The sequence below is a fragment of the Triturus cristatus genome, chromosome 7 (genome assembly GCF_964204655.1).
Source record: "Triturus cristatus chromosome 7, aTriCri1.1, whole genome shotgun sequence".
Taxonomy (NCBI): domain Eukaryota; kingdom Metazoa; phylum Chordata; class Amphibia; order Caudata; family Salamandridae; genus Triturus; species Triturus cristatus.
In genome coordinates this window covers 1,452,743,330-1,452,758,825 of record NC_140590.1, presented here as the reverse complement: position 1 = coordinate 1,452,758,825, position 15,496 = coordinate 1,452,743,330, and the positions used below count along the sequence as shown (strand labels likewise).

The following is a 15,496-nucleotide window of genomic DNA, read 5'->3' as shown; positions in this document are numbered from 1 at the left end:
ATGGCAAGCCCGTCTGTGCCCATCCGCGACCAGACCTCGACCAGCGCCAGGGACTCTGGTCCTCTGACAAGTCTACGCTACAACTCCAGCACCCTCTGCGATATCAACCCCGGACGCAACAACAACTGCCAGCTCGACGCCGAACACCACCCAAGGCTCCCTCTCTTGTCTACACTGCCGCTGCATCTTCAACCACCTACATAACCCAGCAGCATCTCCCAGCCTCCCAGACATCACCGCTCACAAACCACTCAAGTGCATCCTCCTCAACGTGCGTTCCCTACACAAGCATGCCATAGAAATCAGGGACCTACTCAACACCTACTCGCCCTACGTTGCCTCCCACACAGAAACCTGAAAAAACGTTAACTCTGCACCGGACAGTCACTGCCATACCCGACGGATACAATATATTGCGCAAGGACCACCTCATCCGCCCAGGAGGCATAGTCATTGTTTACAAAAGCATCCTCCGTATGACCACCGTCCCAGACGACAAAACGACCTTCATGGAGAACCTTCAAGACAGAATCCTCACCAACGCTCACATCGCCAAAGAACTCTTCTCCATCATCAAGATATCACCAAACCCTGCAGCAAAACCACAGACATCCCAAACTCCCAAGACCTCTGCAACAGACTCAGCACCTTCTTCCCCCATTAGATTAAGATGATCTACAACAACTTGGACAACCAAGACCTCCTCACCGCTCCATCTCCCCCTCCATGCGATGGCACCCAACAGACCCTGCTGAAATGGACCCCGCTCACGACAGAAGACACCTTTAAGACCATGAAAAGCAACCACTCCGAAGCACCCTCAGACCTCTGCCCACACCACATCTTTCAGAGGAGCCTCTGCCATCGCACCCAAACTACGTCGGATGATCAGCTGCTCCTTCGAGACCGCCATCGTCCCAGACTCGAAACACATTAAGTTAACCCCCTACTGAAGAAACCCTACACAGACACGCCGAACCTCAAGAACTTAAGGCTCATCTCCCTGCTTTCATTTGCAGCCAAGGTCATCGAAAAGGCCATCAACACCCAGCTAGCGAACCTCAACGAAGCCAACAACGTCCTGGACATCTCCCAATTCAGATTCCGCAACCACAGCACCGAGGACGCCCTACTTACCGCCATCGACAACATCCACTCCTTTTCTTGAGTAGAACAAAACTGCAGCCCTCAACCTCCTGGACCAATCGACTGCCTTCTACACAGTCTTTCACCACACCCTAGCCACCAGACTCCATAACGCCAGCATCCGCTGCAAGACCCTCAAATGGATACGCTAGTTTCTCACCAGCAGAACTCAGCGGGTCAGACTCCCTCCCTACCTCTTGGAACAACTAAGACCAACTGTGGAGTGCCTCAGGGATCCTCCCACAGTCCCACCCTCTTCAATGTTTACATGCCCCCCCCTACAACAATAGTCAGGAACCACAGGCTCAATATAGTCTCCGACGCTGAAAACACCCAGCTGATCCTCTCCCTCACCAACAAACCCAACATCACCAAACAACTTCCAAGAAGAGATGAAAGCCGTCGCCACCTGGATGAAAAACAGCTGCCTGAAACTCAACTCTGAAAAAACTAAGTCTTCATCCTTGGCTCCACCCTCCACCGCATGGGACTACTCCTAGTGGCCCCCCGCCCTCGGAAATCCCCGCGCCCTGACGGACCTCACATGAAACCTCGGCATCATACTAGACTCATCGCTCGCAATGAACCACCAGATCAACGCTGTACCCTCGACCTGCTTCAACACCCTCTGCATGCTTCGGAAGACGTTCAGATGGATCCCATACGGTTGTTCCCAGCACTCAACAGAGACATGCATGGTCAAAATATCACAAAATAAGGCTGATGTTGGCGACCATGTTGGCAAAAAGGAACATAGCAAGGGCCTGGGGCACAAAGATCCCCAGAAGGCAGCAGATTGGAAAATTGATCTTGATTGGTATTATAAAGCAGAGAAAGTAGTGCTTCAGAGTTGGGATGCCCACAGAAGTGGGGAAAGGTTTGGAGTCTGTGGGAGACATACAGGGGTTATTGAATGTACATTCTAGGAAGATTGCAGATGAGTCTATGTTGAGACCTAATTGGATTCATGAACATCACTAAGGGGTATACGTTCTCATTGAAAGATGCATTGATCATTTATTTGAAGCCACCAGACACTGTAAAGATGGTGTATTGACATTATTTGTACCTATTGTCGACAGTTTCATTTGTGAATCTGTATATGTATGCAGAGTAACGGTTTAATATTAAGACGTTAAAAAAAAATTATATGTAAAATATTTAACTCCATGACAGGATGGAAAAATAAATCAGGAGCAGTGATTAGTTGCTATGGAGCAAAGTTCAACTTTCTGAGAATTTAGGACCCAAATGCAAACTTTTTTCCTTTGTCTCAGCGGGCCTACTTTCATAATTTTGGTTTTGTCTAGGTTTATTACCAAGTCATTTACTTTCCAATAAGATCCTGGACTATCCAATCGGCGTTACAGGCCTTTAGGGGTCTTGCTCATCAACTTGGCATCCACACACTGCATGATGGCAAGATGTAGTTGGCCTATTTTGGGGGCGAACAGTTGTGGGATCAAAGACATTTGGCAAGTCCGAAATTAACAGGTTGAAAATAATGGGGACTAAGACACAACCTTGTTTAGCCCATTAAAGGTTGGCATTTTCTTCTAAATAGCCCCACAATTGACGATCTTAATGCAGAACCATGTATTTGAGTAAAGGAGCTGAACAACTCAAAATGTGCAATGGGCTCAAAAAGTTTGGTAAGTTAGAGCAGATTAGATGGATCGCTTTTTTTTAAACATCGGCTGCAGGATTGACCAACGCCATGATTCAGGAATCATTTGGAAGTCAAAACATTAATTAAATAACAAATTGAACCACTTAACCCAAAAAGACAAATTAGACTAGAACAAAACAGCAGACTATCTATTGGGTCCTGGTGCTCCCTGGGTTCTCCCTTTGGATATGATCATGCTCAACAGCTTGTCATTTATCCACGTTTTCAAGGTTTGCTATACACAAATATCAGGGCATCATGCTTTACAGCCAAGGATCATTTAACAATCATAAATCCTCCCTACTGAACACTCTAATAGCAAACACTTATAAGAAAATCTTCCTTCACACTCGGCTCAGAGCCAGATAAGGCTGGAGTTTGGTCTTCATAAATTACTTATGGTAAAGACACTGGCCTTTGTCAAACTAATGCACAAAATAAAAGCCTCAGATCACAATTCATTAAGCTATCATAACTGTAAGGAAATTTCAACTTGTTCCCAGGCAAAGGTCAATCAATGGATGCGCTTTCTTATGGATTTAATAAAATCAACAACAACTCCTGGACCACTGGCAGGCTCTGTTGAGTTATAATCTTTTTGAAAAAGTAGCTAACTCTATGGCAAAACAGCTTTGTACCTTAAGGATAAATCTGTTTTTGGTTTCCACTTTCACGCTTGGTTAGTGATAAACTTGTATAAATTACTTCATCCTCAGCGGTATCTTAGCCAATTATTTTCACTGTTTTTAAAAAGAAGGCTTTTTTGTAGATTTGGTGGTTTGCCTTCAAAAGACTGTGCACCGCTATGGGAATGACCTGAAATCTTGTTCTTTTTGGGACTACCATCAAGGCTCACCCGAGTGCATTCTATGCACTTGTCCGGTATTTAAAGAAGAGAGGATTCACCTGCTAAAGTCATTGTTTAACACTCTGCACATAAGATCTTACAAGCAGGTCATGTTAAAATGTATTGGGTGCGCTAATGATCAACTCACCTGTCCAGGACAAACGCAGGGCTAAATCCTATTTGTCTATTTTTGTTTATCTCCTTTCAGGGTGGCATACTACACTAATGTTGTTGCACTTTGGGCTAACAACCTTTTTTTAATAGATTATTCTCGCACATTAACTTTTCCTTTACAGTCTTTGGCTGTATAGCTCTTTAGCATGAGCCTGAAATTACTTGGATAATTTTGCACATGTACTTTAAGACTAGAGTTGCAGAAGTCATTAATGTTAGTTTAAATTTCAGAGGAGCGTGTTAAAGTTTGGCTTACTAGAACATCTATTGCATTTTTTCATTTTAATTTGCAGAAACCATATATGCCAGCTTATATCAAGAGGATCCATGGGGGCCATGTTTTTAACATAATAATCGTAATGCATTTTTTCCATATTCGAGCTTGTACTCCTAATATCGAATGTACTTTCTCTATATTTTAGCTGTGGAAGTTATATATGCCAGCTTAAATTATGAGCTAATGTCAAATTTGGAAATGCTTTTACCATAATAATCATAATGCACTTTTTTCTATTTTATTGGGCACCGTTAGCAACTGATTTTAACAATCTATATATTTGTGTTTTACAGCATACTGCAAGTCATCCAAGATGCATACATGAGTTTACGTTCTTATTGCAAGATTAGATTTTTTTCATGAATTAAATAAATACTTTACTTACTGCTTTAGAGCCACAGCCAAAAGTGATTTGAACACTTGATGAGCAAATTGCTGTCATCATTTTAAGCAGAACACACCTTCTGTGCATATCTTGCACGCTTTGAGTCTGGTTCCAGCAGTGTTCTGCAATAGCTAACTGAGATTTGCACACTTGATGATCAGATCCCAGTAATTAGCATGTTCTTTATTCTTTGCCTGCGTTTCTTGCATATCGTCATTGATGCAAATCAACAGTGATTTGCACACATCTTGCACACTTAACCTATCAAGACAACTTTGCATGGTCTTTAAGTGTACTGTTTCTTGCTCAGAGTCATTCATGCTCATGCAATGCTACTAATCAGGCTGCTGTGATATGCTTTTTTTTGTAGTCCAAAAAACATGAACAATATTGACTCATATTCTTACCATTACGCCTGGGAAGTTACACTAGTCTAAATTGCTTGGTTAGTTCCAGTAACAAACAGTCATGTGTAGGAAGGAGGAGAAAATGCTGAATATTCCCGCACCTCCTTTCTTTTTCATCAGCCAGGGTACTTCACTTCTGAAGTGACAAAAGTGGAAAAAGTTGATCTAGAGTTATGCAAAGGTGTGTGGTGCATCTCGAGTGCCGAAAGAAAGGTGTCACTTCTCCACTGTTTGGGCCCGGAAGGTGAGGAGATCTTTGACCACCTTCCTCAACTCTCACAAGCTTACAGAGGATTTGAACGAATACGAGTGGTGTATCAAGAAACTTGATAATCACTTTCTACCCAAAGTCAGCACAATTATGGTATGCTATCATTACACAAGGAGGCTCCACAGTGAGGGTGAATCTGATGAGTGTTACTTCACTGAATTACGAAAGCTTGCTGCTTCTTGCAAATTTGGTGGCATGACCGAGGAGCGCATTCAGGACCAGTTTATGGTGGGTTGTGTGATTGAAAAGGTGAGGGATGAACTATGGTTAAAGGATGAATCCACCTTGGATGAAGTGTTAGTGATTGTAAAACATGTGGAGCATTCAATGGAATGTGTACGGATTATTACAAAGGAGAAAGATCAGGAGTACAAGTGTGGTGAAGGAGATGGTTAAGAAAAACATGGTGAAACCTGAGGATGGGGCATTAGCAGTGGAACCCTTGGCTGCCTGGGTTCGTAGAGGCCCGGTACTCCGAGGGTTTGAATGGTCCCTAACAGATTCGGACCACATAGCTCTCTATGCGGACGACGTCCTCTTCTTCATGACGGACCTGTGATTTTCAGGACCGCACATCCTGCAAATCCTGAGGGTGTTTGGGGACACTACTGGCCTCCATACTAACCCAGCTAAATCGGTATATATCTGCGGCAACCAGGCTCGTGGTACCTGGGCAACGCAGTTGTTACACGCAACAGGGGGCTTCAAATACCTGGGAATTTTTATATCACCCTGCCTCAAAAGCTCCTGGACGCACAAAATCGGCTGACTGCTAGCGAGTCTTACTAATCAAACAGACATTTGGTCCTCCCTCCCACTATCGCGTTACGGCAGGTCTGCGATCTTTAAGATGGTTTTGTTGCCCCGAATTCTGTACAAACTCCAACATTTTCCGTATAAAATTCCACTAACCTGGTTTGCGCAGGTGAATGCCATGATAAATAAATTCCCCTGGAACTGGGGTGCGATCAGAGTGGCGCTCCCCACCTGCACTCAGTCTACGTACTGTGGTGGAATTGCCACAGCAGATGTATATGCATATCATGTTGCCACGCAAGTCCTAATAATTAATGAATGGAGGTATAACTCCCCATCTGATCCGGCGTTTGTATTAGAACATGCAACCATGGACAAAACCCCTCTTCTCCAGCTCCTCTATAGTTCTCACTCCCTAGAGTCGTTACCCTCTGCGGGTCAAGTAGTGATCCAGCTTTGGTGGTCTACCGTCCGGCGGATGGCATGGGACTAACACACACGACCCCCTTGTGGCATGGTACATATCTTCGCCCTGTGGACGCCCTCCCCGGTTTCCTCGGGTGGGAATCTCGACCCTGGGGGATATGATGAGGAGCACTACATTGAAGTCATTTCAGTAACTCCAGATCGACTTTCAACTGCATAAGTGCCAGTTCTATAAATACCTTCAATTCCGCCACGCCTTGACCACCCTGATCCGGGCCCTGGAGTCTCTGCCAGAGTTCCATCCCCTCGAGGGACGCCTCTTAATGGGTGACCTCGGCCTGCATAAAATCAGACAAATATACCAAACACTGACGACGCACACACAAACCACCCTAGATAGGACCAGACGCGCATGGCAAGAAGATATTCCAGAACTCACTGACGACGACTGGGCAGAGGCCATATCCAGCCCTAGAGGGGCAGCTATATCTACCCGGTATAGACTCATACAATTTAAATACGTGCACGGCGCATACTATACCCGCACCAGACTTTGGGCACGATTCAATCCCCTACGTGCCCGAGATGCGAACGAGAGGACGGGACTTTTCTTCACACACTATGGGGGTGCTCCGCACTGCAGCCCTTTCGGCGCAGGGTCTCCTTGTGCCTCAGCACAGTGTTGGCATGGGAACTCCCACACGACCCTCGATTCTTTCTTTGACATAGCACAGACGGGACTGGGGGCAACAGATATAAGCAGACCTCCTTTTTTTTAGCCCTCACTATTGCCATACGTAATATAGCGCAGCTGTGGAAGGGGACCCCCCCTACTTTGGGCAAGTGGAAGACTGAACTAGATAGGTGTATGGGTGCGGAAATTGCCGTGTTCTCGGCACGTGGATGCCCCCAGAAGAACCGTACAATTTGGACCCGCTGGGCAACGTACTGCAGGATTGAGCTCCCCACCATACCGTCAGCCGACCCTCAAATGCGCTGAGACACCTAAGGGTATTTGCGCGCTTTACAAGTTGCTTAAATAAAATAAATTAAATGGCACACCTCAGTAGGCACCCTGCTCTGGTTCCCTTCTGCTCCACATTGGACTTTGCTGTCTTCAAATACTTTTATCCGTGCTTTCTTTTAACTAAATCTGGAATTGTCTGCATACTGTTTTTGTTGATGTTCCTGCATGTTTGCAGGCAGTGTATGAAATGTGACATAATGGTGTCCCTGTTGCTGTATGCTTCTTCACAGATATATGTAGGGCTTCAGCCCAAATGCTACGGAAATGCCAAATAAAATCTGTTTTGGGAAAAAAAAAACCTGAGGACGGGGGCAGAATAGATTATTTGTGACACGTAAGTGTTACAGGTCTAACAAAACTGGTCACCTTGTGAACGACAAAATGCGTCGAGTTTTAAAGGCTACTACGTGTGTGAAATGCAAAAAAAGAACAAAAAACAGAGACACTTTCAAACTGGAGGTCAAGGAAGTTAGTGTGGATAGTGATCAAGATGACGGTGACTGATTTTGTCTGTGGTCAGACGGTGCTTCAAGTAAATGAGGAGGGGATAGTTAGATCAACTCCCGTTGACACTCTCTCTGGATGGGGAATCAACTAATTTTCTTTTCGATTCAGGGGCAAAGATAAACCGGATATCAGGCTGTGTGCATATGGAGGGGAACCTATAAAAACGACATGGCTAGTTCTTTGGGGTAATTGAATACAAGCAACAGTTGACATCTGGGAAGATATATGTATCTAAGAAGGGTGATTTTTATTAGTTGGTCACATCAATGCGAGTTGGGCGTTCTGTTGGACCCTAGCAGTGTCACTCTTATTGGCTTGAAGGAAAAGGAGCTTTCTATGTTCTGTTGATTCTGTGGGTGGTGATAGCTTGGTGGAACGACTTAAGAGCGAGTTCCCAGAGATATTAAAAAACAGAGCTGGGTTGTTTAGTCTGTTATGAACATAAAATCTGTTTAGTGTCAAATGCACAACCGGTTTGTTGTAAAGTAAGGAGTGTACCCATTGCTGTGCATGAATGTATGAAGAAATCCGAAAACTTACAGAGAGAGTGGTATCATAAAGGAAGTTGAAGGCACTAAGTGGCTGGTGCCAATGGTGGCTGCCAAGACAGTAAACGGAAGTCTGCGCTTATGTCTTGATTTGAGACATCTCAACGAACGTGTGATCACTGACCGGTATCCCATGCCTAACATCACAGAGCTTGTGGTGTTGCTGGGTGGGGCCACAGTGTTTAGTAACATAGACCTCGACTCAGCCTACCACCAGATTATGCTGAAAGAATCCTCCACATATGTAACCCAGGCCTTGAAAAATCCACTCGCAATTGCAAGTGAGATTTTATCAGGTAGAGCTATTTTCAGCATTTACTCGTCCGTGCTGGCGAGTTAACTTAAGCTGAAAGGAACAGGTTTTCTGGTCATTCAAAAAGTGAATGATAAATAAAAAAATAAAAACTTTAAATCTTGTTTTTGTCTTGACACATTTGCTGTCTGTTCAAGGACAGAGGTCAAATGTCAGTTTGTCTATTTACTAATTGTTGCTCATCTGTTCCTGAAAAACGGTGTTTAATTTTTCCCTCTTATTATAGTTGGTGCTTTTTGTCAAGTGAGTAACCTGACAATAATTGTCAAACAAAAGGGTGTAAAATGTCAGGGTTTTTTCTAACAACATTTAAACAGCTTGTAAATGAATAGTACAAGTATTGAAAAATATATCAGGAATTATGAAGGAACTTTTTATTTGTAATTCAGAAGTGTGATGCACACAAAGATTTGCATAGGAGCAAAACAAATCGAACACTTTACTTGGTGATATGCAAATAAGAAATATTTGCAGAAACTCGATTTCCAGACATTGTCCACTATATAGTTTTATAGGAAATTCTGTGACCATTTCAATATAAATGCAAATTATAGTGTGCTGCTACTTAATGCTTTAGTTATGCATTTATTAAAAGTGACAGTTTTTAAACAAGATTGGAGAAACATTCCTACCCCGCAGTGATGACAATGTGGTTAATGAACTGAGGCAAGTCAGCGGTCATATGTATCCTATATGTGGCTAGATTTGTATTATATATGAAGCAAAAGTTTAGTCTAATAAAATCAAACAGAAGAGTTTTCTGTACAGCAGACATGTTGAACTCGCGTATTTGAAGGTGCTCTCATATGTGATAAAGAAGAACATTGCATCTCAGTGAATTAAAGTACTTTCCCAGGATCACATAATTTGAAACCAGTTTATGGGTCAAAAGTATTTTAATTATGTCGAGTAGATCATTAAAGTCACTAGACCTGCAGGTCTAGTAACATTTTTATGGTTTTTCGAGGCCTGTAACGGCTTTTGTGACACTCCTTAGCACATTCAGGTTGTCAGACTTCCCCTGGGCTTGGTCTCGTCAACCTGTCTTTCATCGTGTGACGGAGGGGGCCATCAAGAGGGTTAACGAGGTCTGCGTCTACCTAGACAATATCTTGATCTTTGGTAAGGACATTAAGGTACATGATCCCTATCTAAAGGGAAGTTTTGAGAAGACAGGTGGCTGCTAATCTTATGGTTAAACCAGAAAATTGTAGGTTTGGTACACAAACCATTAATTATTAAGGCCATACCATCTCTGCAGAGGGAGTGTTTCAGAAAGTGGAGCTGGTTGACAGTATTTCGCATATGGGCTCCCCCATATGCGAGCCCATGAAGCCAGGTGATGAATTAATGAAATTCCTAGGCATGGTTGAGTTTGATGGGAAGTTTATCAGGAATTTTGCTGACATGAGTGTCAATTTGAGGCATAGCCTGAGAAAGGGTGTTCAGTTAAACCGGGATGAAATCTGTGACGAGTTTTTAGGCTTGAACCCTAAAAAGAGATCTGTCATAGCGACAGATGCCAATGAAAAGGGCTTGGAACAGTCCTGCAGTAAGAAGGGAGTCATGGCCACCATCATATTTATTTCACGTGGAATGAAATCAGTGATTGAAAGGGAGACTTAAGCAGTCTTCTGGGAAGTGATGAAACAGAGAATATTTTTGTAGGGGTCACGCTTTTGTGTGTGTGTGTGTCGGGGGGGGGGGGGGGAGGGGGTTATATAGCGCGAACTCGACCCGAAGGTATCAGAGCGGTTACATGAGCACCAGTTGCATTACAGACGGACACATTTATTTTTTTGGGCATGGGGAGATTAGGTTGATCGCATCTGTTTCACCTGAAAACGCATGGGACGGTGGAGAGACTGAATAGAGTGCTCAAATAAACAAATGCTATGGCCAAATCCAATTCTCAAGGACGAGGTGAAGAGATGGATAGAAATGTATAGGGTTACTCTGCACTGCACCGCAGGGAAAACTCCTTTTGAATGGTTTCGTGGTAGGCTTCCTAACACCTTTGTAGAGCCTGCCTGGGTCAACTATGAGGCTGAGTTGGGCAAAGATATGGGTGGATTGCCTTGGGGTCAGAGAGAAGAGGAAAGGATACAACTCAGAAAAGATGGATTTTACACTAGTAACTCAGTGAAGAAATTGGAGGTGCATGTGGGTGACTTTGTTGTGGTTAAATGTCCTGGGACTGGAGGTGGTGGTAGGTTTACAAAGCCCATTCAGGTTATTAAAACAATTACTAATGCCGTGAAGACCCAGGATCACCGCATATGGAATTTGAATAGAGTTGTCCAGTACAAAGGACAGTGCAAGGATAACAATGAGACGGGAACAAGAAGATCTGGAAGAGTTGTGGGGAGACTTAAGTAATGGAAGGACTACATTTTAGAAGTTTGTTTTCCTGGATAATGTACTTGTCTTTATTCAGCTCTGTTCTTTCCTAATAGGTTGTCTCTTTATGTCAATGTTTTCCTTTGTTCAGGTATGTGCTCTGCGTAGTCACCACCTTTATGAAGTACATGCTTGTACATACAGTATCAACACTATGTGCAGTCTTGCATATTATAGTGTTAAGATGTTCTCATTTCATTTGGGTGAATGGTTGTTGAGAAAGGGAGGTGTGTGATAGCTTAGCATTATCGTGGTGGAGTCTTGGGATATTAACATGGTGGAGTCTTGGGATACTATGATGTCACCTGGTATATGATCAATCAAGGTGATGGAAGGTGTTTGTATTTAAAATAACAAGAGCAGTTGTGCAGCAGGGCGGCTGAAGGATGGATGGGGATCTACTCTGGATTAAGGCAACCTGTTTTGGCAAAACTGCGACCCCATGTCTCTTTTTGCGAAGTTGCTTTCTTGAATTGTCACAATATCTTTACGAATTAAAAGCCACTAAGGGTAGAGGCAGTGTGAAGTATCATGAACATATATAGAGGGTTTGTAAACCATAACTGCTTTATATCACAGAATATCTATTAAGCTGCACGTCTTTATTTGAAAAAATTGTAAGGTTATATGAGCATTCAATGCTCGCTAAAGGGTTAATAAGAAATAGAAACTAATTTTACAGTAATATTATTGTATTATCATACAGAATCATAATAAAATAATATATGTATGGATTTCATATGAAGGACCTTTAATTTACTGAAATCAATGAGCCTGGTGATTTGTATTTTAATAGAACTTGTTGTTATAATGAACATCCTTTAAAGATGGGTCTCATATTTCACAGGCCTGGTAAGGAAATCGACAAGTTCATGTGCTGCTTTTAAAGTTGTATTTAATTTGCCTTGGAATGCTGGGAAAGTATACATTTCCTTGACTAAAACAAAAACCCAACCTCTCTTCTGGGTTTTGTATAGTGTGAACTAGACCCAACAACAGTGACAAAGCACTGAACACGAAGCTTCCACAAAGTTGACATGAAAAGAGAACATACAATGAAATGATCTACAATTCAGATCGGAGATGCAGGAAAATACAGTTGATCATTGGTTTCATGAAATTAATCCAATGGAACAAAGACACTTTACATCTGCAAAGAGGATCTTTGGACCCTGGACTCCGAAACCACTCCCCCCTCCAACACCACCAGCCAACCCAACATCTCCACCTGGTTCCCAGCCACCACCAAAGACTTCCACTCGGGAGCACCCACAGACCCCTGCCCTCCGCACATCTTTCACAGAGACGCCGCTATCACACCGGAACTACAATGCACCATCAACACCACCTTCGAAACCAGCACCTTGCCCGCCGACTGGATACATGCAGAAGTCAAGCCCCTGCTCAAGAAGCCCTCAGTAGACCCTTTGAGCCTCAAGAACGACCGACCCATCTCTCTCCTTCCCTTCACAGCCAAAATCACAGAGAAGACCGTCAACGCCCAACTTACGACATCCATTGAAGAGAACTCCATCCTCGACCCCTCCCAATCCAGATTACGAAGCAACCACAGCACCGAGACCGCCCTACTCACCGCCACCGACGACATCCACACCCTCCTCGACCAAGGCCACACCACTGCCTTGATCCTACTCGACCTCTACGAAGCCTTCAACACCGTCTCCCACCACACACTCGCCACAAGACACCACGACGCAGGCATACGGGACAAACGCCATCGAATGCCACCGCTCCTTCATCACTGGTAGGACCCAAAGAATCATACTGCCACTCTTCCTCTTCGAACCCACCCACAGAGATCAACTGCGGAGTGCCCCAGGATTGTCACTCAGCCCCACGCTCTTCAACATCTACCGGGCCTCCCTCGCCACCATCGTCAGACAACACGGACTCAACATAGTCTCCTACGCCAATGACACCCAGCTCATCCTCTCCCTCACCAACGACCCCGTAACCACCAGGCTTAGCTTTCAGGAAGGATTGAAGGAAGTTGCAACCTGGATGAGCAGCAGCTGCTTGAAGCTCAACTCGGAAAAGACTGGAGGTCCTCAGACCCTTCCGCACAGCATGGGACACCACCTGGTGGCCCACCGCCCTCTGCAACCGGCCCACCCCCACCGACCATGCCCGGAACCTCGGCCTTGTACTCGACTCCTCCCTCTCCATGACCAAACAGGTCAACGCAGTCACCTGCTTCCACACCCTCTGCAAGACCTTCAAATGGATCCCACTGAATCAAGAAAAACCATCACCCACGCACTCATGACAAGCAGACTGAACTACGGAAACGCCCTCTATGCCAGAATCAACAAGTCTCTCCTCCGCAAACTTCAGACCATACAGAACACAGCAGCCAGACTCGTCCGCAGGACCCCTCGACAAGAACACATCACCCAACACCTGCGAGACCTCCACTGGCTCCCCGTCGAGAAGAGAGTAACCTTTAACATACTCAACCACGTCTTCAAATGACTCAACACCACCAGACCCCAATACCTCAACGAGAATCTCCTTCCACGCACCCAAGAGAAACCTCCGATCCGCCGACCTTGCCAAAACCCCACACATCTGCAGAACAGGCAGAAGGGCCTTCTCCTACATTGTGGCTAAGACCTGGAACAAGCTCCCGATCGACACGAGACGCGGCCCCTCTCTAAACATCTTCAGGAAGACACTCTAGACCTGACTCTTTGAACGGAGCTGCTCCCCCGGCGCCTTGAGACCCTCCCGAGTGAGCAGCGCGCTTTACAATTCCTTGATTGATTGATATGTTTAAACCATTTCTAAATTCCAGACCAATGTGCATTTCCAGAGAAGATTTCTTTGAAAGGGAACTTCCTGAAAGATCGTACTTCAGGACTTGGAAGGGTTTTGTTTCTGAGACCCCCTCATACTACCATGAGTTGAGTTTATATGCAAGATACTTTGGTGTGATAAAGTTGAGAGCCTTCTTAGGTAATGCACGTCATCTTAAAAGAGACATAAGATGCCAGTGATAGCAATTCAGAAAGGCAATAATTAGAGTAATTTGATTTTTTTTTAGAACCCTTTACATTGCACATCGCCGAGGTGTAAAGTAGTCTTGAGGGAGCCTAGCCACAAGCCCACCCAGTAGTGCTAACTCTCACAGTTATGGATATAACAGTAGATGGCAGGTTTATGAACTGGTTGGTAGGCAAGTAGGACTACATCACTATTCTGCCTAGATGGTCCTGCGCCAAAACTGAAAACAGGGGCAAGATTTAAAGCTGTTTTTTAACAAGTAAAAGGAAATAAATTTTTCAGACATCGACTATTCCTGTTATGTTAATCATCATCCTTCATACACCTACGTAGTCAAGTTAGAAAGACATAAAATCATGTCAGTACATTCTAGACACAACTTAAATTTGAGCCATAGTAATTGTGGTTTTATGTTAAAATTACACAGGCGGATTAAAGAAAAACACCACATGACCTGAAAACTTGAGATCTTTGCACGCATCTTGTGTTAAGATAACTTTCAAGTCGTCCATGTGCGATACTAACTTCTTTCGTAGCCACAATGTATAAGGTATATCCCATTCTTGGACATTTACTGGTTGTGATCGGTACCTTTGCGCAGCTCCCGATGCCAGACAGTAACGATGGGCCCCGCGTGCTTGCGGTGGTGGATAAGCCAGAGGGACAGGGTCTGTACACTCTGCTGCGAGTTGCTGAGCTCCATCAGCTTCTTCTCCAGCGCCGACTCCGAGAAGGAGGACATGGCTGTCTGTGGAACGAACCCTTCTCCAGATTTCTTTTCAAGCGTCCAATGTTTGAGACCGAAATCCGTTAATACTCCTTACTCCTTCAACGGCCACCTTACCTCCCGTACTTACTACAAGCAGGCCCGGACCTTGGGCACCTAGGTGAAATCACCCTATCAGGCAGAGGGACACACATTCTATTAGTGAAGTGGAAGCATGAGAGCCGTCGATAGGTTGCGTGAACGCTTGACATTTGGATTGGCTCGAGGAGCTGTGGTTGTTCATTGGCTTAGGGGCCCTCGAACACTGAACGGTGCTTAGGATTGGTTAACCGGACCTTGCATGTTCAATCACAAACATAATTTTCCCACACTTCCTCGCCTTGGGTAGTTGGTTTGCACGCTCATTGGGTCTTTTGCAAGTCCCGTTCAGTCGACTACTGTCGGGAATGAAGCAGGTGGAACTCCCCTTTGATCCGTAGGGGTCTAAATGTAGGTGAGTGGACATTTTGTCAAAACAATGCCCCAATTCTGACTGGACTCCGATTTTCATAGGTGTGTGCAACACCATGTACTGCCGAAAGCCACCCGGCCT

General features: G+C 44.6%; 2 protein-coding genes across 4 annotated transcripts in view; one reads left to right on the top strand and one right to left on the bottom strand.

Moving 5' to 3' along the window:
- Positions 1-15,487, bottom strand: part of RPRD1B (regulation of nuclear pre-mRNA domain containing 1B) — a 218,564-nt gene extending 203,077 nt beyond the window's left edge. For both annotated transcript variants that reach the window (XM_085619202.1, XM_085619201.1), the window contains exon 1: positions 14,769-15,487. In XM_085619202.1, the coding sequence (XP_085475328.1) occupies positions 14,769-14,919 (151 nt within the window). In that variant the 5' untranslated portion in view covers positions 14,920-15,487. The remainder of the gene's footprint in view (positions 1-14,768) is intronic.
- Positions 15,251-15,496, top strand: part of TTI1 (TELO2 interacting protein 1) — a 171,463-nt gene continuing 171,217 nt past the window's right edge. Inside the window, exon 1 of one of the 2 annotated variants that reach the window (XM_085619197.1) lies at positions 15,251-15,397. The gene's annotated coding sequence lies outside the window, so the exon portion shown is untranslated. The remainder of the gene's footprint in view (positions 15,398-15,496) is intronic. The other variant, XM_085619199.1, reaches the window with a different exon arrangement.